The sequence below is a fragment of the Mytilus edulis genome, chromosome 9 (genome assembly GCF_963676685.1).
Source record: "Mytilus edulis chromosome 9, xbMytEdul2.2, whole genome shotgun sequence".
In the NCBI taxonomy this organism is placed as follows: domain Eukaryota; kingdom Metazoa; phylum Mollusca; class Bivalvia; order Mytilida; family Mytilidae; genus Mytilus; species Mytilus edulis.
In genome coordinates, this window is record NC_092352.1 from 35805994 (window position 1) to 35832019 (window position 26026).

At 30.8% G+C, this 26026-nt stretch overlaps 1 protein-coding gene across 1 annotated transcript; it reads left to right on the top strand.

The window, feature by feature from the left end:
- Positions 1 to 3345: 3345 nt before the first annotated feature.
- On the top strand, positions 3346 to 25240 carry LOC139488245 (sphingosine kinase 1-like). Its single transcript, XM_071273727.1, has 6 exons — positions 3346 to 3837; positions 8555 to 8704; positions 15403 to 15497; positions 19922 to 20037; positions 20790 to 21010; positions 21734 to 25240. Exons 1-6 carry the CDS (start codon positions 3423 to 3425, stop codon positions 22612 to 22614), a joined length of 1878 nt encoding a protein of 625 aa, XP_071129828.1. The 5' UTR covers positions 3346 to 3422; the 3' UTR covers positions 22615 to 25240.
- Positions 25241 to 26026: the final 786 nt, after the last annotated feature.

Below are 26026 nucleotides of genomic sequence, written 5' to 3' on the forward strand. Positions count from 1 at the left end.
TAAATATAATAGTGACGATATTTATAGAACTTTTAAGATTATTGTACAAAGTTCCTAAATGTCACGTTTCCCGGTTTTAATTATCAAAACTCTTATGAATCGCTCCTGTTGATTTGAATCCTTCCTTCAATACAAACTCGTAAAATATAAACCATTTCACACGGAGGACTTTGTTTATTCAAGATCTCGTTGTTATATATATGCAAACACTGCTGGGGTACCCAGACCAAGAACTCGTCAACTTATGGTATACTATCTTTAGTGATGACTGGTCCCCTCATTCGATCTCATTGGTACACATGCATAGAGGTGTTTGCTTCAAGGGCATTGACCTTGTTTTCCCCTCATAAATCAAGTTTTTCTTACATAAATAAGGCCATTAGTTTTCTCGTTTGAATTGTTTCACATAGTCATTTCGGGACCTTTATAGCTGATTATGCGATATGCATGGCTTTGCTCATTGTTGAACGCGGTACGGTGACTTATATAACTAAGTTGTTAATGTCTGTGTCATTTGGTCTCTTGTGGATAGTTGTCTCATTGGCAATCATACCACATCTTCTTTTTTTATGTACACGTTCATTATATTCGGATGACCTTTTACAGTTTATTTTCAGTTTAGTAGGAAGCTGCATGATCCGTGTGTGTGATAGTCGGTTAAAGGGTTCATTCGAATTCATGTCTAACTAAAAGTCTATTGTTCTTGTGTACATATATCATGCCGACTTTAAATATTTACTAACTTTCTTACAGGGAATTGCATAGCTCTCTTGTTTGTTTTCATTGTATACAAGTATATATATATAGAACAGGTCCTATATCAAATTACAATTATTGAAATTGATCATGGCATCGTTTTGTCTTCTTCTGCATTAAAACCGTTGTCAAAGTGTGGCGTCTGTATACATGTAACTGGGCAAGCGGGATGATTAAATTCGCAGCCACGTCCGGTCAAAATGGTGATAGGAAGTCCAATGACTCGTGGATAGATAGTGCTACGCTTTCTATACGTTTAAAACCATTGCAACAACTCTTTGAAAGTTCCATATGTTACCTGTTCAAAGACTTATTATATTCCTGATAGTCATACTATTCAATATACCATCGTTTTCCGTATTTCAAGCCTATCATCATGGTCGACCCGGCCCCTATTACTGGTCGTACCTATGGTATTTATTGTTAATTTGTTCTTCTACTAAATATGCATGACATATTTGCCACTGTAAGTTAAAGCACACACAACAATCAATCGATGTGACTAACCACATTTCACCGGGTTTTTTTTCAGTTAGGGAAAAAGTATTAAAAAAAAACCGGGACATTGTGGTATGCCCTTTCGTTATAAAATATTGAAGATATCTGTACAATAACCAACAAAAAAAGACGCAATACTTGTTTATTTTAATTGACAGGTAACGAAAATTGCTCTTGGGGAAACTTTTGTAACTTTTCAGTAGGAATTTGGTATACCATTAGGGTAAATGTAATCTTCTTCCACATTTGACCACTTTAGAGAAAGTTGAACGAAATAGCTGTTAGAGAGTTCGATCTAAACAGCAATGAACAACTATCAGAGGGGAATTCAGAGGCCTGGGTGCCCGGTCCCGCCCTAGTGGATCTATACTCTTTAATGGTTAATTCAGACATTTTTTCGATTCTTCTCTACTCCAAATTTGTTAAGTTTGGGGCCCCTAGACTCTTTCAAAATCCTGGATCTGCAGCCGACTTTAATAGCGCAAGTTTTTGTGAATGAATTTATCATATCAGTGCGGAAGTTTCAATGAAAATGTCGTCACTGATTTTGCAGTTATACAATACCACTTCATTCTCTGACAAAAAATAATGGGTAAAAAGCAACAACAAAAATATATAAGCAAATTTTCTCATGTTTTTTAGGATGTAATGTAAACTGGCTTTCTTTGTTGATTTGTGTATGCCTACAACCCCATTGTGGTATAAGTGTCTAGACTATTGTATATTTCAATAGACATATTAGATTAATGTTAAATGATTTGGGTCGTGAACATATCCGGAATGTTACCTATATAGAAGATCATAGAAAGTTGACTAAATAGGTCGATGTTTACAGATCTAGATCTTGGCATATTTATATATAGTTAAGATCGTCGTCAGTGCTATGAGATCGGAAACTGTGTACATTTGTGATTTAAGGGGAAAAAATGTAGTTGAAATTCTATGACTATTACATGCCGACTCAAAAATTGTTCGTTCAATGTTCACTCAGTTTAGGATTTTGTATATTTTATTCATGCTTTTTATTATCAATTCGAGTCGTCATTGGTTTTTAGAAAAGTAAATACACAATACAAAAGTTACTTGTATTTTACACTTAACTATAATCCTTTCATTTAAATTAATTATTAAAGATTTATATCCGTCTGCATGATACCACTGAGATTGTGATACTGCCGAAAGTCATTCTTGACAAACTTAATATGTCTTTTTGTGCCAAAAATGAACTATTTTGCGCCAATGCCGTCTGCTGCTGCGCCACGTGCACTTCATCATAAAGTTTTAAAAACGATAGGTATCATTTGCGCCAATTAAAAAAAAATCTAATTGTGCCACTGAATTTGATGAACTTATTTACAATTTCTTATATATCAATTTAATGATTGACATCCTATCTCCTTTATACAGGCTTGAGGCCGGCAGTTTACCGAATGGCGGATTATTTTCATTTTAATTGAAAAAAAAAATGCTGAAATAAAATGCTCACTCATAGTATACAGTTAATACAATAAAATGTCTCAGTTCAACATTAATCAAAGGCTTGTATTTATAACTTAAAAAATAGAACCACACTCCTTAATTCTGTTCACTTATTATCTCACTGATTAAAATATCTAAAGCCGGCAAAATAGCCTATTTGTATAGAACTGGCAATTTTACCGGCTAGCTCTGATTAAAATATATAAGAAAATAATTTTAAAGTGAAAAATCTCATTGCATCAGTTTGTTAAAACATTATACTAAGTCAATCACATATGCTCACATATCTTCTAGCCACTGCCAAAAAAATACAGGTATAAAATACGGCGCAATTTGATTCTATTTATTGGCGCCCCAACAGCAAAACAGAGAGTGGCGCAATTGATACCTTTTCAAAACTGTAATTGGTGCAAATTAATTATGCTTATATATATACGAAACATGTTTTTAATCCACATAATCCTCGCTTTCGTTCCGCTCGGCAAAACGCGAATTTATTAACATAAAAAAGATATATTGATTGGTTCATTTTCTGCATGTCAACCAGTCTTATGAATTTGTATGTTTTTGGTTTTAAATAAAAGTTTCGACACGATAACAACTGTCAAGTATTGTCGAGAATTTGCCAGTGGTAACACAGCTTACCGTAACAATCATATAATTTCTAGCCTATTTATGGGTACCATGTGATGAGTCACATGACAGAGCAGATAAACATGGAGAATAAAACACAAGTGCTGTTAGCGGGATGTTTTTATATGTACCCTATGAGACTGACAAAATATGATGTGAAACTTACAAAACAAGGGATAACATTTAATGAATTGCCACAAAAGAAAAATGTTTTGAAAACTCAAAAAAGCATCCATTTCGGTGACGTGGTGGGATGTCGTTGTAAAAAGGGAAAATCTGAGAAGGACCCCAGTGCATATTTTTCTATTTTTTCATATCAGTTTAAAGGAAAATCAAAGCGAAAACGATCTAAATATGAACATTCATTTGGACTATGTGATTTTCAAAATTTCGAAGACAATTTAAAAGTATGTCAGAAGTGGAGAAATGTCATCGTCTGCTTGTCAAGAAACATTGTTGTCAACATTAATGGTTGGTTTGATACATAGTCTTGCTTTATTTATTCCTTAATTTTATAGCTTGTTATTTGAGCAGGTCTAGATGAACCATGGACTACTAATGCATTTATCTATTACAGTGGAGTCCCTGGTGTCTGCGCGGCCGGCTCGTTATATCAACAACGCAACGCAAACAAAATTGTTCTCGTTATTGTTTTAGCATTCCGAAAGGATAAACAAGAATAAAATTGATAAGTTCAAGATTGAAATGATAACTGCAATCCCGTGATTTACAATATTTGGCCAATGTCCATTAAAAAAAATACAGCATCAAATAAAATTTGTTTAACTTAGGTCAAATTTTTATCAGATTGAAATAAATTTTGCTCTGCATCCTTGGTGGTGTGATTGGATTGAATTTAGCTACCTTTCGTAACAGCAAATCTTTCCTCTATTCAAAATAAGCTATTTTTGGAAGGCATGCGCGAAATCACCGGACATTGGAGGAACTCTCAGAACAGGGGTTTCCCCAATTTTTGACACACATTACACAAAATCTTGAGGGTGAAACCCTACAAACTGATAATTTTATGAAATAAAAGTATGGCATGAATGTATTCACACAATATTATCCAATTATTGGTTTTGTCAGTTGAATGAAGTGAAGTCATAAGTCTTAGGTGCGCGGATACACCGGACTGCACCGTAGTCCCAGGTTGAACACTTACATTCAAATAGGAATCACCATGCAACTGTCAAATGAAGATTATAAATAAGAGAATCAATCAATTGATACTTTAAAGGGCATAGGATACAAAAAATATCTTGTTTTTCTCCCCAAATTTTTTGGACACAGTCTATTTTTATTTGTACTATCCAAATATGCAAGAAAAATATATCTTCATGACTCACTGTTTGAGATATAAATATACTATACTGTTTATATAGTTACATACATTCCTTTAAAGAAAAAAGGGGTCCATTGGCTCATATTTTAGCTACTTGTATTAATAGATTGACTTTTGTTAATGCCTGAGATCTTAATCGTTCTTTAGCTCTAATTAATTAATACATCGTATTATGTACTTTTTTTTATGCACCATTAATATTGTCATACAGCTATTCTTGCTGTACACCAAACCACTATAGGAATTACTGTCATACTACATGTACAAATGTATGTATAAAAATTTATTGAAAGTCTTGATTTGCCTTGCATTTATGTCCTCATATTATAGTTAGTTTTTGCCTGCTCAAATATGCAACATTTTAAAAATACTTTTTAAATACTCTCTATTTCCATAACCAAGTTGATGAGGTGAGCAGACTCACTTGAATGATTTTTCAGAGAATTTTGGATGATTATGCTTCTGTATCTAATGCCATTCAGGAATAACTTTCATATTTTTATTTATGCTGACTTTAATTGTTCAAAATTTATACCTGTTATATGTTCTGCTTTTTATATATTTTTGCAATTCAAGATAGCATCACCAAATGTCATATACAATTGTGCATGGCAATCTATCATAATTTTACTCCTTCTCAATATACATTGTACATGTATATGACAGAGTACAATCAAATGCACAATTACAATTGGATTACAATGCTTTTTATCTTGTATTTCGTGTGATTGTACAATGTAGTTTCATGATCATCTCGACCTTTCCAATCCATAAATGGTTAATATCACACCATTAAAATGTTCCCCAAATATTAAAGTTCAAATTGTTTGTCAATCAATCCAAAAAAATATATCTTTGAACTCAAAATTTTAAAGGGTTATTCTTATTATTTTAGTAATCTTATATGATTCAAGATAAATGTACATTTAAAATGTAATTGAATTAATTATATTGATAATCTAACTTTAAAGAAATGTTTGTTTCTCATTCCTGTTTTAGAAAAATTTAAATCATATTGTTAGTGAAAAGATGTTTTCAACCGTGTTTTTTACAAAGTTTTCCTAAGTGTTACAATGTAAGTTCCATAATTTATAATGAAAGTTGAATTCTATATTTTTTTATTGTAAAAATTTGTTATATGAAGGCGATTGAGAAGGCAATTTTCAAGCCCACAAATGCATTTATATAGAAAAAAATCTACATGTACCATTTATTCTAGACTAAACCAAATTTCTTTTTTTGGCACTATATATATAATTACATTGTAGATCACAATGTCTGAATGCAGTTATCCCATTGTGCATCAAAATTTAATATTGTAAGACAGGTCTAGGAATATTATATTTGTAGGTGCTCATCATGATCCAGGTTTAAGAAAACTATAGAATGAAATTCAAAACAGTGTGGCTGTGGCCATTGATTGACACATCCATTTACTGGAACCATTTACATGAACGTTTGTCTGTAACGACCACTGTTCACGACATACCTACGATAGACATTTAAACTGTGGGGTCACCAAAGGTTTCTTAACGCCTTTAATTATAAAATAATTCAAAAAATTAATCAGGAATAACCTTTATGTTTTGATTTATATAATTGATATAAATCAAAACATCGTGTTGTTTCTGATTAGATTTTCAAATTACTTTATTAAGGTGTTGAGAACCTTTGGTGACCCCATAGTTTAAGTGTCTTTAAAAAGTACCTAGTGAGCAGTGGTCGTTACATACAAACGTTCACCTAAATTGTCCCAGTCAATGTATGAATTTAATGTGTCAAGCAATGGCCACAGCCACACTGTTTTGAATTTCATTCTAAGTTAATTTATGATGCTTTGTTATTCTGCCCCTGCTGCTGTATTGTATATGCCCTAATAATCCGATGACAGATAATATTTTATTCAAATTAACAAAGGGAGGTAACTTTTACTGAAATTGATTTAGACATATAGGACTGAATCTCTAGGTTTTGATGTGAAAACTTATCATGCTAATGCTATGCAAAATTTCTGCTTCTACCCAAGTATTTGTTTTGTGGTCAAATTTGCTACCCATTTTATCTCAGTTAATCCGTTTAGTAGAGCTATTAAATGATGTATCCTTGACCCGAATATGCAGGATTTATATATTTGGCAAGTTGTATGTTATTAATGATTAATCAATTTGAATGAATTGAATTTATGAGTATATTCCTCTTGTCATTTTAAAGTTTAAATAACTGGTCATACTTTAAAAATAAATCTGATAGATAAACAACTACATGTATGTTTATAATGGTTAAACATAAAATCATAACTCTTTACATTGTAGGTTGCACTTTGTAAATACAGCTGTTTTTCAAAACACGCCTCTTTTGGGGAGTAATTGAATATTCATAGAAAATAAATTTTGTTTACATACTGGTTCCCAGTTATGCTCTCTGTGTTCCATATCACCGAGACAGAACTTGGGAATGTTATCAGTAAATAAACACGTGCATATTGTTTACATTGAAATCTGTGGTAACCTTTCATTCGAGGTAGGGGTAGTTAAGAAAATTAGTGTAAGTTTAAACTCTGAGAAGTTCAGGCCATAGAAACGTTGAAAATATGCCGCACAGCCCTATATTTTGACCTTTGAAAAAAATTGTGGTGCATATGAACTTTCAATTCTAGGATAAGATTTTTTTCAAAACTTCATAGTAAAAGTGGTACAGTTTTAGCCGTAAAAGGAGTTCCTATGGATATTGCATTGTCAATATTTACAGAAATGCAACCTGTACCATGTTTTCAATGATGATCATCTGACCTTGATAACCCCTTATTCTATCAATAAAAAAATAAGAAGATGTGCTATGATTGTTGATGAGACATATACTCTTTACCACAGACCAAAATTAAATGAAATAGAAGTTTAATAACAAACTATAGTTTATCATGTGGCTTCAACAATGAGCAAAACCCATTGCTACACTTACTAGATAAAGATCAGAAGAATTTTTTAGTTAAAATTCACATGAAACTTACATAAAATCATTGAGTTTTATGTGCATGTATCAGCTCTCTTAGGTGAAATTCACATGAATCTCAATTCATGTGAAATTTCCCAGGTGTATTTGCACTGAAAATGGCTTTCAATTTGAACAGACAGTCAATCAATAGATAAATTACTCAGCACAGAAAAAAAATCATTGATATGAACTGAAAATTAATATAAGAAATAACTATATATATATATACTAGAATACTATCTGTTTGTTGTGTAGTTGTACATGTATGATGTAATACTGGGTTGTTGACCCCCTCCCCTTTTTTGCTCACCTGGCCCAAAGGGCCAAGTGAGCTCTTCTCATCACTTGGCGTCCGTCGTGTTGTCGTTAACATTATACATTTTGAACTTCTTCTAGAAAACCACTGAATGGAATGAAACCAAACATGGCATGAATGTTCCTTATGAGGTGCTTACCAAGTGTTGTTACTTTGTAGCCGATCCATCATCCAAGATGGCCACCAGCCGGGGGGTTTAGTTTAACATAGGACCCTAGGGGAAATGCATACAAGAGTCTTCTTTTAGAGAACCACTGAATGGAATAAAACTCTACATAGCATGAATGTTCCTTATGAGGTGCTGACCAAGTTTTGTAACTTTGTAGCCAAATTTTATCTTTTTTTTATATGATTTCAAAAACCCTAGTAGAGTCAGGTGAGCGATACAGATACAGGCTCTTGGGAGCCTCTAGTTTTCTTGATATTAGTGTCATAAGGGATTATAAAGCCCAATTTCATCAGACATAAATTTCTTTACTTAAACTACAGTTTGATAACAAGACATCTATCTTAAACAATAACTGTTTCTGTTTCAGAAGTGGAATTTTGTACTCTACCTCCTAGTCCTACAGTATTAGTCCTTATTAATCCACGAAGTGGACCTGGAAAAGCACAACAGATCTTTGAAAGCACAGTTAAACCTATGTTAGATGAAGCTGATATTGTTTACAAAATACTTATTACAGGTGAGAGTTTTAGGATTCAGCATTTATGGTGTACAATGTATGCCTACCATTTTGATAATGAAGCAACTTGGAGATTGATATGACAAGGAATTTAAGTTAAAATGATTGTTTGTAAGGAGGTCCTGATATATTTCTGGACCTCCATAATTCGGATTCAGGATATAACCATAAATTTAGCATGGGCCTTTGGATATCCTGAAATATTTAAGGACCTCCTGAAATAAAGCATTTTGACAGATCATTTGTGGAGGTGCTGAAATATTTCAGACTACATGTACCTTTAAAAAAATCTCTTTCATGTTGCCTACCCATGCCTTGTATGGTTGATAATCAGAATCTGATGATTTCATTTTGTTTATTCAGCAAACAACATAAGTTACATGATTTTGACAAGAAAACAAGGTTAGAGAACAAATTAATTCTTAAAAAAAAATGAACTGATTTGGTTCATTAAATTTTTCTGGTAGGCTGCTTTTTATGTGGGTTAAGGTAGACAATATCAAACAGGATTTCCTGAAATCTATTTATGAAGCAGTCCTCAATGGTTTATGTATATCCTGTTTACAAATTAAGGAAGTCTTGAAATACATTTGTAATAGTTATTACTTAAATATAATTATTTGATTAAAACCTGGCCTCATATATACTTGCTACATGTATGAACCAGTTACCATGTTACAGTTCAGACGATTGACCTGTAATATCATTTAATTTCTTCATTCAAGAAGTACACTGTTCCTATTTATTGTAAAAAGTATTGAATAAAATAGTTAACAATACTGTCTGTCATTAGAAATATTCAGTATAGAGGTACATATACTATTCCTTAAATGTTGATTTTACTTGCACAAGTTTTGGAAATGGGTAAAAACCAAGTTTTCTGTCCTGTTTGGTAGTGAGTTTGAAACGTCAAGTAAATTAAATAATTTCTAAGAGCAATGTATGGTTTTTATCCTACATTGGATAATATCTTTTCATTTTCCTCTCCTAATAGTCCATTTGCCAATTACACACTTTTAAAACAAATTACCTCCCTTTGTCAATCATAGACTGGTTCCATACCGGACAAAAACATCTTTTGCCAATGCAAAACATGATGAATTGAAAGTGATGTATCGGCGGTTTAACTAATTTTTCATGAAAAATTATTTCTGATGTCAAAAGTAATTAGCTGAACAACAAATTAATGTAATTTAAAGATTCGAAAACCTTAAAGATTCTTGACATTACTCAAAGGTAAATTTGCTCTTTCTGCTAGCTCTACATTGTAAATAAAAATGTATGTCCCTCATAAGGGAGACAACTGAAAGAAGGGATCTCCAATTACAATGTCAATTACGGGAATTGGCATATAGCCAATTACAGTACATAGTTTGACATTATTTGAAAGTGGACTTAAAGAGGAAATTAAAAAATTAGAATGACCAGTGTTAAATGTAGATACATGTCCTGCTTTTTGCTAAAAAGAGGGTAGGTACATGTATGGTGCATTGATAATCTATATGGTATTATACATGTTAGCTATCTGATTTTTTTTTTGGTGTACATTATATGTAGCATAGACGTAAAGACTGGTTAGGCCAAATAAAAATATATGTGTGGTTCCAATTACCCTACCTACCCTACAGATTTTTGTGTCTTTTTTAATTAAGCACTGTTAAAGTCAGAATGTTGCTCCCATAGACTCAATGTAAAAATAAAACATAAAATTAAAAAAAAATCCCTACCTACCTACCCTAACTTTTTTTTTGATGTAACTGGAACCACACATACTATTTTATTTGGCCTGACAAAATGAAAACCCCATCAGTTGACATACAATGTACTGCATGTATTTTTATAGTTTTTTAGTGTATGGAAATTTTGACATTTATTTAACTAAATCTGTATAGAAGTACAATAAGAGCCATGATTGAAATTCAGTATGAGACAACATTCTATACAATTGTTTACAAAGGAGGCGGAGCATTGTTACTGCATGTATATTAGTGTTTTGTTCTTTATTTTAAAGTAGAAATAAGATTCAGGTTTAGATTATATCGATACTACACATCCACTAATTTTCGTGTTTGGAGGGAAAATTGAAATGTTCATGGTTTTGCCAAAATCTGATTAGAAGCTTATAGAAAATTTGTACTTTTTTAAACATTTAAATTTGTGGTTCACCTTGAATCCACAGTATTTAAATTTTCAAACTCCAGATACATTTACTGGGTTAATTTTAAATGTAGCATGATCACGGTCAATATTCACCTTTAGATAAACATTTATAAAGTACATGTAAATATAGATCAAATAACGTAACCTTCAAAGTTGTTTGTCATGGATTACAATCTAGTTTTTAACTCAACTAATTTTTTTTTATAATAAATGAGATAAACGAGAAGGATTTGAATAGATTCCCAAGGCCCATTTTTCTTTCCATAACATAAGATTATGTAACAGAAAATTTATAACTTAACTTCAACAAGACCTTCCTTTTTGCCTATAGATATATGAGATAAGAAATACATTTGTATGTCCTGTTCAAAATAGTTTTGATGTCCAATTACTTTGTTCAAGTCAAAATTTGGTGTTTAAATTCATGATTTGATGTTTGTAAACTGGTTTTGTTCCATATTTATTGTTGATGAGGTGCTAAGTGTTCAATATATATATAAGCCTTAAGTTTGACAATCATGTAGCACTGTAAAGGCAATAAGTTTGAATGCTCATAATGCTTAGTATTAACTTACTCTACTACATAAAGATGCCCTCTCCTGACATAAAAGTGCATTTACTAAGCATGGTCAGGTAAACTAAATTTGCGACAGTAATACCGATGGACGTTTGCAAAGCTTAAAAAACAAAACAGTTATCTCTTTATTACATGAAGTAACTTTTATCAGTGAGCAGCATCCTTAGAAAAGATATTTTTAATTTGAAGACTTGAAAAAAGGATGGTAGTTCTTGCAAATAGAGGATAGCATTACAAATATAATTTATTTCTCTGGCCTTTGTTAGTCATGTATCTGTTTTTAATTTTGGTTCATCAATATGTTTAGGAGTTTAGTGTGTCTTCCACTTTCTCTGAACTAGTACACATTTTTGTTTAGTGGCCAGCTGAAGCCCACCTTTCTGGGAGCAGGATTTTTTCTCTGTGTTGAAGACTCATGGGTGGCCTTAGGCTGTTTTCTGCAGGATTTTCTCTCTGTGTTAAAGACTCATTGGTGTCCTGGGCTGTTTTCTGCTCTTTGGTGGTGTTGTTGTCTCTTTGACACTTTCCCTTTTTCCATTCTCTTGGTGGTCTTGAGCTGTTTTCTATGGGATTGTCTCTCTATAGAATCGAAGACCCATTGGTGGTGTTGGGTTGTTTTCTGCAGAATTTCTTCTCTGTGTTGAAGACCCATTGTTGGCTTTGTGTTGTTGTTTTCTGCTGGATTTTCTCTCTGTTTTGAAGACTCATTGGTGGCCTTGGCCCGTTTCCTGAGGGATTTTCTCTCTGTGTTTGTGGCATTACAGCTGATTATGCTGTATCGTCTCTGCTCATTGTTGAAGGCCATACAGTGACTTAAAGTTGTTAATTTTTGTGTCATTTGGTCTCTTGTGGAGAATTGTCTCATTGGCAATCTTCTTTTTTAGATTGGGCTATATAATCTTCTTTTTTAGATTGGGCTATTTTTTGCATGATTTCTTTTTGCGCTGAAGACTCTTTGGTGTCCTTTAGTTGGGTTGTTGCCCTTTGACACTTTTCCTGTTTCCATTCTCAATTTTATGTTGATTAGGATGTTTATTCACTCATTATAGATAAAAATATTATAATTGAAAGTGAAGTTTTTAAAAATAGAAAGAAGCGAACAATAACAAAACTTAAAACTAGGTAGCGATAAATTTAAGGAATATATGCTGCTGTTAAAATAATAAGATATTACCGGTATACCAAATGTCTGACTGCTACTGCTGATGAGAATGACAGATGTCCATTTACAAACAAATCAAGTCATATGGATTAATAATTAAAACAATATCATAAATTACTTATGATATTAAAATTTTTCCTCTGATTCTTTTTCTCTACATCATGGATTAATAGTTTTTCAACCTCTGAAATATCAATGCATTAATTCATATGGTGCATAATCTTCATCAAATTTTCCATGGGAACAATAGTAATTATCGTTATATCTTTTTAAGGTATATATGTACTTGTACAGCAAGTAACATTTATTATGATAGTGCCTCTGTTTCTTTATTAGATTTCAACACCTATTTAAACCTACAATAATCATCAGGTACAAACTACATGTATCACGTTTATGAATTACAGATAATAATAATAATAACTACACAAATCATTTCAAATTCTGTTTGTCCTCAAAAAGAGCTTACAAATTTGCTGTGATAAAAAACAACATTTTTCTGGTTCCCTTACATTTAGAAGACTAAGACTGAAGAACACCAATAAGTTATTGTTATGGTCTTTAAATGACCAGAATAAATTTTATTGAGAGATCACACATTCTGTACATTTTTTTGCACAAAAATGTAGCATAGTCACTGTTTTTTTTAGTTTTTTTATTCTTAACTTGAAATAACCCATGAAGTATAATAGCCTATATTTGATGAACTTTTAAAGATTATATTTAAATTTTCACACTCCATATACTTTTTGGTTAGTTTTAAATCAACTTGGATAAACAAACATATAATAAACAAGGACAAGGTCAAATAGCCTTCGAAGTTGTTTTTCATTGATTTAACTACTAAAATTTGTATAAAATATATGGGAAGCTCTTGATGACAAAATAGCCTTCCAAGTTGTTTGTCATTGATTTTAAACTACTAAATTTGTGTAAAATTTATGGGAAACTGATAATGACAAATAGACAAAAAAAAAATAATAATCAAGGTTATTTTTTCTTTTCCTTTAAAAGGTAAAAGATGCACAGAAAGTTTTAGAACTTAATTTCAGTCTTCAACCTCTCTAAACCACTTTGTCCATAGATATATGATATCAGAAAAGAAATTCTAATAAATTTGTCTCTTTCAAGTTAATTTCACAAATGATATGCAGGTGTGATGGAGCCACTTTCTTTAGCCCCTTGAATTCAATTTTTTTTTTATTATTTTTTAAATGAACATAAAAACATGATGCAGATGTTTGTAAGTCGGTCACACATCTGTATTTATGTTTTAGAATTTTGCCTAACAATTTGCATAAGGACTAAAAACTTTTTGAATCAAGTACCATAACTGCATAAACTGTCAAAAGAGTGTCACTTGAGATCTTTTCATAAATATTTAGGTATGAGCAAAAGCATTCCATAAAAGGATATTTTGCTAACAAGTTGTGTATTAGTATGTAAAATATCTTTTTGAGTTCTGACTGCTGCTGACATATGATCTATTTTGTCTATTTGAAAATAATATCAAAGCATTTGTATTGAAAATAAGATGACAGTTCTTCTTTCCATGTTAGATGTTATAATCATCATTACATGTATTGCTTTTGGTATATATATGTTGGTTCAATAATATTGACATGATTTTATAATCCTATGATAAAGTAGTGCTACATGTACTTCTGTTTAATTATAATTTTTACAACTTTTTATGAGAGGTGACAATAATGGCAATCAAAAGTCTAAAGCATTGTTGCTAAAATAGTTTCTATTATGATAATTTTTCACGATTGTCACAGTTTGTTCAGTAGGAAGTATACATAGTTTAGTAATGGATGAAAGAATATACATTTCTTGTGAACTAAGGTCCTATAGTTAGTTGTACACTGTACATAGAAAATATGTTAATTCAAATTCTTGGCCTTGTTTTACTTTAAGGGTCCCTAAACTTTAGAGGTAAAACTAATTCATGGTTATGGTTAGGTTAGGGTTAGGTTTTATGGTTATGGTTAGTGTTATGGTTAGATATGGGTAAGTGTGAGATTGGGGTTTGGGATAGTTAAGTTAAACTCTATAAGGGTTGGGACCCCTATTTAAGTAAAAGGAAATTCTCATATACAATTAGACATGTAACACCAATTTTGAATGAATGGCAACTTATTGTGCCATCAATTCTGCAGTTGACAGTCAAGATTCATTGGCAACAAAGGGCAATCACTGTCATTTTTTACAGAAAACTAACATGATTATGAGTATTGCATATTAATGAGAACAGATTGCCAGTACAAAAACTGCATTTTGGACCACTTGAGGGTGGTAAAACTTAACTCAAATACAGTACTGTTATTCCAAGTTGCTTTGTCTATTTTACAAACATACCTTTTTAATAAAATGTTTTCATATTATGAAAAAGATTTCCCATTTGCAAGTTACCTTTTTTTTTTTCCAAACCATGCCTAATAATAAAAAAAAATCCACATTCATTGTACATGTACTGTGTCTTGCACTTTCAGATGACAGTTCATAAAGTTGATGTTGTTTTACCTCTTTTCATCAAAATTTATCTCATAACTTTATAACTAAAATTGGTAGAAGCTAGTAAATGATCACTAAATGTTAACTTTTACTGGACTATGACTGATTTTCATTTGGTTTCTTGTGGAAAGTTGTCTAATTGGCAATCATACCACATTTTCTTTTTTACAGCTTAGTTCTTTTTGTAAGAAAGAATTTGGAAGTCACCCCCTTTCAACCAATTAAAAATTACATCACTGTAAATTTGTTCACAAAATAAATTTATAAATGTGTCTATTGTAGAGTATGCTGGTCATGCTTCAGACGTTGTCAAGACATTGAAGCTAGAAGACTACTCCGGTTTGGTTATTGTCTCAGGTGATGGACTCATTTACGAGGTAAAAATTGCATTATGAATTTTAAGGTACTGTAGATGATTGGTAATAATGCACATACAAAAGAAGGAATATGATGTATATATTTATAGATCTACCAGTACTTAAAAAAACTATATGCAAAGCAAAATCTTGTTTTGCTGTTTTTCATTTCAAATATCTCAGAAAAGCCTTCAACATGGAGCAAAAACACCCAGTTGATTGACAGTTCAGTTTTAGGCTAGTTGTTGGTAAAGTACACAAAAAATGTAGCTGGCAAAGATCTCAAACAGACATATACTGTCATAAATTGCCCTACAATCTTACTGCTAAATACAGAAACAATCAACTTTTCACCAATCAAAAGGGCACAATTAAATATGTATTAAATTAAACATATTTTAGTTGCTTAATTTGCAATAAGGATGAGACAAATATGTTTAAATATGTTAAATACATTGGAAAGACTACACAACAATTTTGATAACCAGGGAAATACCGGAAGAGAAAAAAGAAGAAGCTGGCATATATAATATGTATTTGCCTGGACATCAGTTTAAGTTTTGTATGATGTAATGTACTGTATAATTTCTATTACATGTATAGGTCCTAAAGCTACTTTAAATTGACTTAAATGCTATTTAAACAATGTAATATTTTTGGATTAAAAGTACATGACTTATATCCTGTTCCCGTAAAATAATTTACTGATCATAGTGATATAATTCATACAACACTAACTGAAAATTTATCCTTCTCCAATTTTGTAGTATGGGTAGTTGTTCTTTCCTAAGAAAGATGATTTTTTTCATCCTGTTAAACACAAATTCTATTTTTAAAAGGAAGTGGGGTCAGGGGAGCCATAATGGCATTATATTAATCATTTCAAGATAAAAAGTGTTTCAAAGATGATGAAAAGGTGTTTTTTTATTGGTTAAGAAAGCCATCCTGCCTAGAAAGAACATTTGTTCTTTGTCATTTAAAATCAGAGTCTAATTTGCTTGCCAAGTGCAGGGTTCAAACTCTCAAACTCAGTGTTGGCAGGCTCGTAGTATCTTTTAAATGTCTGTGAGAGTATTAATTTGTGAAATTCTATAAATTGCTACCACAATTAATAAAATACTGTATGTAACACTTGCTTGATAAATAATTAAAAGTAATTTTTACAGTTTTTGATTGGTGTGAGGTGTTTTATTATATAATTTCCTGAGGCTTAAATGTTAGATAGAATAAGGATTTGGGAAGTGTAAAATTATAAGGAAGTTATTACAATTAAGATTATTTCATGTGATTTTACTGTGTCACACAAATTTGATGATTTGGCAAAAATATAAATTATAACAAATCTGTTATGATGTAAAATAAAGATATTTATGAAGTATTGATGTTATATATACTGTAAATTCAGAAATTATTGCGTTCATTTATTATTGCGATTTTGTCATTTTAAATTAAATGCGATTTTAATTATTACGATTTTGAGAAAAGTCATGCTTAATTCAGTTAAGATATTACAAAATGCGAGTTTTAATTATTGCGTTTACAACTCTGTCGCATTATTCGCAATAATAAAAACCTCGCAATAATTTCTGAATTTACAGTAATTGAATAATCAGAAATTGAGTATACATGTATATATAATTATTGACCATATTGCATCCTGAACAGGATAAACTGAAATATATTAGAACTAATAAAATTACACCTGAGAACATCCCCTAGTTTACGGTGGGGTTAGTTTGTGTTGCTCTGTCATAAGTTTTCTCATTAGAATATGTTGGATTTCGTAGACTGTTGTTCGGTCTTTTTGCATGTCTGTTGTTCGGTTTTGTCTCTCTGTTGTTTGTATCTGTGATATATTGGCATGATTTTTTTAATAAAGAAAAACCAGCTACATGTAGTTCAACAATTTACATATTTAATGGATGACAAGGTCTGAGGAATTGTCATAGTACCTGTCTTTGGTTCTATAAATACCAGAAGCTGTGTCAAGTTAGCAAATTATTGCACCTTTTATAGGATTGTTGTCCTTACTTTTTTTAGGTTTTTCAGGTTGCTTGAAACACTGAAAAACATATAAGTGTGACATTTTTTTCTTCTCCTGGTTGTTAGTGTGCTCATGAGTTAAACTATTTCTTATTACTTTTGAAGGTTATAAATTTTAGATTCTTATCTTATTAAATCATAAATATGAAATGTTGAAAATGCAAAATTCAACTTTTTTGAGTGGAGAAATATTGTAAATCACTAGCATAAGGAGATCTCTGTATATATATAAACTACATGTATATATCAATAATAAATATTTGCAGTTTTATGGTAACACATGCATTGTTATTTAATCTTTCATGTTTTAAAATACAGTTTTAATTTCTCTAATTTATTATGATAATTGAGCATGGGCAATCCTGTTGCAACATACTGTTGAGAATTATTTAAAAATGATGCAGGATTTATTGATTGACTTATGAATTTTTAATAATGGGCAATAATGGGATATATTGTGTATGTTGTAGAAAAATATGTTATCTAAATTAAAATGATAGAATTTGTTGTTATACCCCCCCTATAGCGGAGAGGGCAATTAATTTTACCCTTGTCTGTCTGTACATACGTGAATGTAGGACAAAATGTGTTCAATAATTATCAATTATGATCAAATAATTGCTTTGAAAACAAAATGTCACAGTGGCTAACTACCTAAATGGCTTCATTCTGCCAAGAAATATGTCCTATGTATGATTAATTTTAATAAATTTTCATTTATCAAGGCTTATGAACAATTGCCTAAACTTAGAAATAAATATATATTACAAAAAGAAAATATTTCAAGATCTTTCTCTCGTATATTCAATCAATTGTCAACAAATTATTTGTGACTTTTTGTCCTGTGACTTTCTGTCCGTTTACCTACATACGTACATCCCAAAGATAGTTTCCATTCCTTAACTTTAGTTGGCCTTAACCAAATGTTATGAAACCTGTACACAATGCTCATTACCACAAAACACAGATCAAGTTTGAATTTTGGTGGCGTCACTTGAACCTTTCCAGAGTTACTTATGTAACCCCTTTATAAAGTGAAAATTTGCTGAATTTTTCATTTCTGTTTGCCTCAATCAAATGTTATGAAACTATACACAATACTAATTACCACAAAAATCAGATCAAGTACAAATTAGGGTAGAGTAACTTTTTTTGTTTTCAGTTATGTCCCTTATAACTTTATATGATATGCATCATCTGTGCATGTCCCATGGACACATTCCCCATTTTTTTTTGCAATGTACAACCTGCTACTAAGGTTTGCAAATTTAAAAATATAGAATTTATTGATGCCCCTCCCCCTCCCTCATTGATATTTCACAGAAAATAAACATTAGGTTCTTTTTCACTGAAAATCATACTCTTTTATATAATATTGTGCATCGGCTGAATCAATTTCTGAGAGCTTTTTGAGTTGAGCTATATATTTTTAACAGAAGTTAATACTACAACACTTTAATTTATCTTTTAGTCAAAATAGAAAGTCCTTTTTCAAATGGCAAAATCAAAAGGTCAACCACATCAAACTATTTAAAAACAACTGTCATATTCCTAACTTGGGACATTTCTTGATGTAGAAAATGGTGGATTAAACCTAGTTTATTAGCTAGCTAAACCTCTAACTTGTGTGATTGTCACATAGAATTCAAAATTTTGACAACAATGTGTGTGCAATTATATTAAACAAACACAATAAATAAAAATGTCAAAAATACAGCAGTCAACTTGAGTAATATCATCTTGATAACTATTATAAGAATAAATAACTAATTCAACAACAAAAAATTAAATAACAAAATGAAACTGACTGATATTCATTCTACTTTGCTATCTTGCACCTTATTGCTGTACATTTAACTAGCTCATGCATGCACTGCGTAGATATAAATATAGATTATTACATTGATACATGTTGTTTGTACGGATTTATCCAATGGAGATAGTTAAATAATCAATTTTAAAGTCTGAGCCTCGGCGAGGACTTTAAAATTTATAATTTAACTATCGAGATTGGATAAAACCAATAATCCACACATTACTATGTAATAATCTGTTTCTCTAATGATTAAAAGATAAATTTTCCTTTTTTCTAAAACAAAATTCCCTTCGAGTGCGGCTTCCACTTTCCACGAAGTTGTCAATTTCAGAAACACCTGTTAGAACATTTTGATCATTTCAGGGAGCTGAGAAAGGTTATGACCCTTTGACTCAGCCAATCATCTTCTGAGATCACCGACAACCACACGTTGATTAAATTTTTTTATACAATGGGTTCGGAAAGGGATATATTTCCATAGAGTTAGAGAAAATAACATTATACAATGATTTGGCATAATTTGCATTGTTTCTGATTTTTCCATAAGAGAAGTAGAATTTTTTAATACATCTATACACAATTTCAGGTGATAAATGGTTTGATGAGTCGGAAGGATTGGGCCAAAGCCATCAAGTTCCCTATTGGTTGTTTACCCGGTGGATCTGGAAATGCTATGTGTTGTAGCATAAATTATCTGGCAGGGTATGTTAGTAAATAAGTTAAGATGTTACGTCTATAATTGTAATTCTTTACCATAAATTATCTGGCAGGGTATGTTAGTAAATAAGATGTTATGTCTATAATTGTAATTCTTTACCATAAATTATCTGGCAGGGTATGTTAGTAAATAAGATGTTACGTATATAATTGTAATTCTTTACCAATAAACACTGTTGGAAAATGAATTTCTCAGACAGTCAAGTTAAAATTCCCAACAACTTTTTGTTAATTGTTAATCGTTTATTAATAGGGAAAATTTGCCTCTGTGGATGCTGGTTTATTGAAAATTTAAAAACTTTCCAATCGAATTTTTTAGAAAATAGATTGTATAGTCCTGTCTTGAAAGGAGATATTTTGATGGAACTTTATTTTAGAAAATGTGGTATAATTGCCGATGAAACATCACTCCACAAGAGACCAAATGACATAGAAATAAACCACTTTAGGTCACCATATAGCCAAGGTACATGTGTTTAGTAAATTGGTTTATCAGGTATTATGAAAGACTATTCAGGTGCACCTTACAATATCGACGTTTGAGTTGTTTTCTTTTTTTTGCCATTTTTCAAGTTCTCATAATTGTATGTGCTAAGTTATGTGTACTAAACAGAAATTACAGCATGTAACACATAAATAATTTATGTTGGGTTGAACAGAGGTTATTAAAAACATGATAATAATATATTTCGTTGTTGAAAATATTTTTTTTCATCATTGTAACTCTTTTATTGCAGAGAGCCAATGGATCCAGACATGGCGCTTCATTCTTCATTTATATTAATAAAACACAGAATATTACCCATAGATTTAGTACTACTTCAGACTCCTACGGATCAGATCTACTCGTTCCTGTCTGTAGCGTGGGGAATTATAGCTGATATAGATTATGAGAGTGAGAAGTTAAGATCTATAGGATCTACCAGATTTGTCTTATATACAATCATGAGAATAATTAGTAAGTGTTTCTAAGAAAGTGGTAAATACTGTTATTTAAGTGTCCAAAGGAGTAAAACAATATCCTATGAAAAGCAGGTTACTCTGACCTACTCTTTATAGATACTCATTGACTTTAATTTCGTTTTATCTCTAATTCAGACAGTAAGGGAGCTACAATTATGTATTGATGTATTGTAAATTCAGAAATTATTGAGATGTTTTCAATTAAAGGCAAATTATTTGACTGGGTGAGTATTGCAACAATAAGAATTAACATTCTGATATTTGATACACAGTTAAACTCACATTTTTTTGTCCTTTCTTAAATAATCGCAATAATAAAAAGACATAATAATTTCTAAACTAGTAAAGCAGCTTCCCCACAACAGCATATGAATATATGATCTACATTTTGCACTTAATTGGTATTATTTTAAGTCTTGTCCAAAGTTTATATTGCATATGGTAGGTTACCTATAGTACATTTGTTTTCACTTAAAAGTTGAAATTTAACAAGTTAAAATTTAATTTTACTTCCACTTCTGTTTTAATTATTCAGCCAAATTTAGAAAAAAAGACAATGTTTGTAATCACAAATGATTAAGAATGTTTTATCTCCAAACACAGGTTGATAAACAGTAATACTTTTCACTTTTCCTTAAATTAGTAAATCATAATACCAATGAGGCAATCTATGATTAAAGCTGTCCCCATAATAGTTCATTAACATTTTATCTTTCAGAACTAAGAACATATAGAGCAAGAATATCCTTTCTACCTGTTTCAGACCAAAAGTTGAAAGAGAATGGAAAATCTTCGAAAAGTGTAAAATTTGCTCGACCAAGACGATATACTATATTTAGTAATGACTCTAACCAGGAAGCTTTGAACTCAGTCTATGAAGTTGGTTGTGTAGGAAAATTTAAAAGTTTAGATGAGGGTGATCTGAGAATAAGATCTCAGTCAATGCCTGCAAATATGTCTGGTTATATGACACGGGGAGAAAAACCAAAAAATTCACTAACATCGAAATCCGACAACAAACTATCTGAAGAAAATGAGGATGAAGAAAACGAGGATGAAGACAGTGGCCATCATTCTGGTGATGACGCATTAAATGGGGAGGTTGAAAATGGGCTTGTTGATTTTAATCTTAATTCAACAACAGATGAAGTCTTTGAAGAGTCTGTTGATGAAACCATTTCAACTATTTCCGATTCTACCGATCCTGTTCCAAGTCCTTTGTTATCTCCCTTAGATAAGGATGTTCCAAAGACATGGACGACAGTAGAAGATGACTTTGTTACAGCCTTAGCTATCTATCTACCATATTTAGGACCAGAGAATTTAGTCTCTCCAGACTCCAAGTTAAATGATGGATGTATTCATCTAATGTTGGTCAGAAAAGGAGTGTCAAAGAATGATCTTATGAAAATTTTTCTTGATTTTACCACTGGTGAACATATTAATTCTCCAGCATGTGAGGTTATAAAATGTTTAGCTTTTAGGATAGTACCCCTGACTGAGAAGGGTAACATTATGGTGGATGGGGAACGTATTGATTACGGACCAATTCAGGGACAGATACTACCTGGACTTGCCAGAATTATGGCTATACAATAGCTTATGCATTTAACGAAATTTTCACTTTTGTATTTAGGACATTGCTAGTATGGTTTAAATGAAACACTATTTGAAATTTATAAAATAATTTAATCATGGTTTTGTATCATATGCGTAAAGGTAGAGGCAGGGGTGTCCTGCTTTCGGTTGTATAAAGCACCCTATATTTTTATATTTTAGTTGTGTACAATAAATCTTAAAATACATATTGACAAGGCCCAGATATTTTTACCTTTTGATCCATTTGTCCAACCTTCAACAATCTGAGTTTTTTTGGTTTTATAGAGTTCTTTGTGAAGGTCAATGCACATGAATAACATAAAAGTTGGGGGGAAGTTTTTTTCTAGACAATTTCTGACAAACAATAAATCAGATTTTACCAATCTAGGATTGAAAAAACGCAATCCCGAGAAAAATATCGCTTATGATTTTTAGTTTAAAGATTTAGGTCACAGCAATATATTAAGACTGAAAAGGTGATATTTTTTTTGTTTTGTGTTATAATCTTTGAACCCATTGTTTATCATCTAAAACCAATTAGATAAATCATCTTCACATTAAGCTCAATCCATGACTTGTGTAGCAGTTTTAGATGACTGCAACATTATGTATGTATGATTATATTAATGAAATTTTATGAGTGTAATGATACTTTTTGTTATTTATATTGTATGAAAATGTAAAGGGACCAATCAATTTACCTCTGACCTACTGATTTGAATGATTAAACTATGTTTTTATTTATCACTATTGGATATTTAATTTGTAAGAACTTTAGAATTTATTACCCGGTACTATATTAGGTGTACTAAAACGAGTAGTTCTTAAATGATAGTCTTGGATCAATTGATTCACATTGCTTTGTTTATGATGAAGATGGTGCTTAGCCTGGACAGGATTCTGAGCATATAGTACTGTAAATTCAGAAATTATTGTTAGGTTATATTTACTGTGGATTCATTATTTAATATTCGTTAGATACCCAATGTTCATGGGTACAGATGAATCGCATATTTTACTGATCATCAAATTACAAATTTTCTATGAGGTTGAAAGGCGACTTGGTAAAACATGAGTTCATATATCCATGAATAGGAAAGTTTTCTGCAATTCACAAAAATTGTTACCCATAAAAATAAATGAATCTATAGTATGTAAATAATGCAACTGGGTAATTGTTATAATAAGAATTCAGTTACATATAACTGTATGTAGATTTTTTTTAAATCGCAATAATTTAAAATGTCTTATTTTTCAAAAATCACAAAGATAAAATTAAAATACAACCAATAATTTCTGAATTTACAAAACATGTTAATTTAATGTCGTGACATCCTGTATGTGATCACCACACCCATCATCTCAGTCTCATAAATTTTTTTGCTTTTCATTTGTGTTACTGATAAAATGAAATAAGAACTAATCACCATTATTGATAATGACGATGAAATGAAAATCCATAATGTTTTAGTGTTTTAAAGGCTAATATTTGCTGAACATAGCTTTTTGGTATCCTTAAATTATTTAATTTTGACTGCCATTCCAGTATTTTATTCTGTTACTTGTTGTAGCTTTATTATTATATTAGTTAGTAGCAACACAGAAAATCTAGCAACACTTATCTGTCCATTTCACAATTCAACTGTTGCTAGATTTTCTGTGACAATTTTGTATTTGTTTTTGTTTGGAAATCTATTTCTGTTAATATTTATATGACCATTTTAAAAAGTGCTAAAAAGATTTGTGTGATAGTAAATAGGATTTTGTATATTTTATGATGGAGCCAATTTATTGTTAATTTATTGAATTGCTATTTATCTGTACAAGTTTTGCCATGTAGTTACCATGACATTGATCAATATACCCATAGTTTCAAATCATCATGTCAATTTTTTTTTTATTTGTTAATTTTGGATTTGGGGAAAAATCCAACCATTGAATTCTCTTTAAACAGTTTTAACTTGATAATTTTTGAAAGGACAGTTATGAAGTGGTGACCCTTTAATTTTGTTGTTTTACCAAATTGTAATTTTACACTTGTGGGACTTCATTTCAAAAGATAAATATGACAATTTTTTTGTAAAATTCTCCCTGGAGAGACATATAAGTTATATATAAGTTTTCCTTAAACATAAATTGGGAAAATATAACTGAAGGAGTACTGAAATAATAAAAACGTGTTTCCTTTATCTGATACTATGCTATTTTCATGAAATCCCAATAATAAATCTCTCATTTAAGTCAAAATTCCCAATTATAAATTTTCATTATAATTTCTGCATTTTCAGTAATCAATTGCACATACCATTTTATACAGACATGATTGGCAGTGGATGCCCCCATGATAAATAAAAGAGTGAAGAGAGGGGTTCTTCATTTCTGTATTCTTCAATTGTTTTAGACCATTTTTCTCTATTTTTTATAATAATTTTTGCCCATTATTCTCTATTTATATTTTTGGTCCATTTTCTCTATTCTGTAAAACAAATTCACACCCTCATAAATAATCATTAGCAATGAAAACAAGGCAAGTCTGAATATGATATTATATGAAATTGTGATACATCATACATATATTTATTAACATCATTGTTGTGAATGTATTGATAGGGAATGAAAGAAAAAATACATTGTATAAATGAGCAGTATTGTCTATATTCTAACTGCAATGATAATTGATGTATATTTTTTATGTTGCCCATCAGCATCCGATTGTTGCTAGCCAACTCATAGCCATAACCTCTGTTGTTTGGCTACTCCGTGTAATAATCTATTTTAATCTGCAATTTTTGAAAACTACAGTACAGAATTTGTCCAAGCTTTCACATATTTTTGGATGGTATGCACTTGAGTTTTTTTGTTTTTTTTTTTAAGTTTTTGAGGTTTCATATATAAAAAAATTATGGACTTGAGTATTCTGCTAAATAGACAGGTATTTTAATAGGGGAAATTTTTTATTAATCATGTTTAAGATTCAAAAGGAAATTTAAAACTGATATGTAGTCAAATGTGTATTTTTTCACATCCTTTGGAATAATTTAACTTTCAAAAATCAGATATAGGGTTCAAATGGAATATATAAACTTGAACTGTTTGAAAAGAGGAACATTGCTCATTATTTCTTAACTATGAGGAATTAAATTAATTATTTCTTTTAAGAGTTTTTTTTCTAGAAAGAAAATCTTATTTATTTATATTTTCTGGTTGATCCAGTATTTGAAAGTTTGGGCTGGAACCCAATCTATATACACAATATATAAAGTTTTATGTTATATTGGTCTCAATGAATTGTGCTAGCTCATATTGAGTGTTTTAATCAACTCAAGTGAACCAAATACCATTGACCTATTTTATGGGATATCATTTTTAAAAAGGATTTTCTGTCATCTCTATATAAAATATAAATGAACAA

Excerpts from the sequence above, each read along its gene's own strand:
- LOC139488245 (XM_071273727.1), top strand. The coding sequence starts at position 3,423 with ATGAGTCACATGACAGAGCAGATAAACATGGAGAATAAAACACAAGTG. Across the intron at positions 8,705-15,402 it reads TTACAAAATACTTATTACAG|AGTATGCTGGTCATGCTTCA; the intron begins GTGAGAGTTTTA and ends TGTCTATTGTAG. Across the intron at positions 21,011-21,733 it reads TACAATCATGAGAATAATTA|AACTAAGAACATATAGAGCA; the intron begins GTAAGTGTTTCT and ends TTTATCTTTCAG.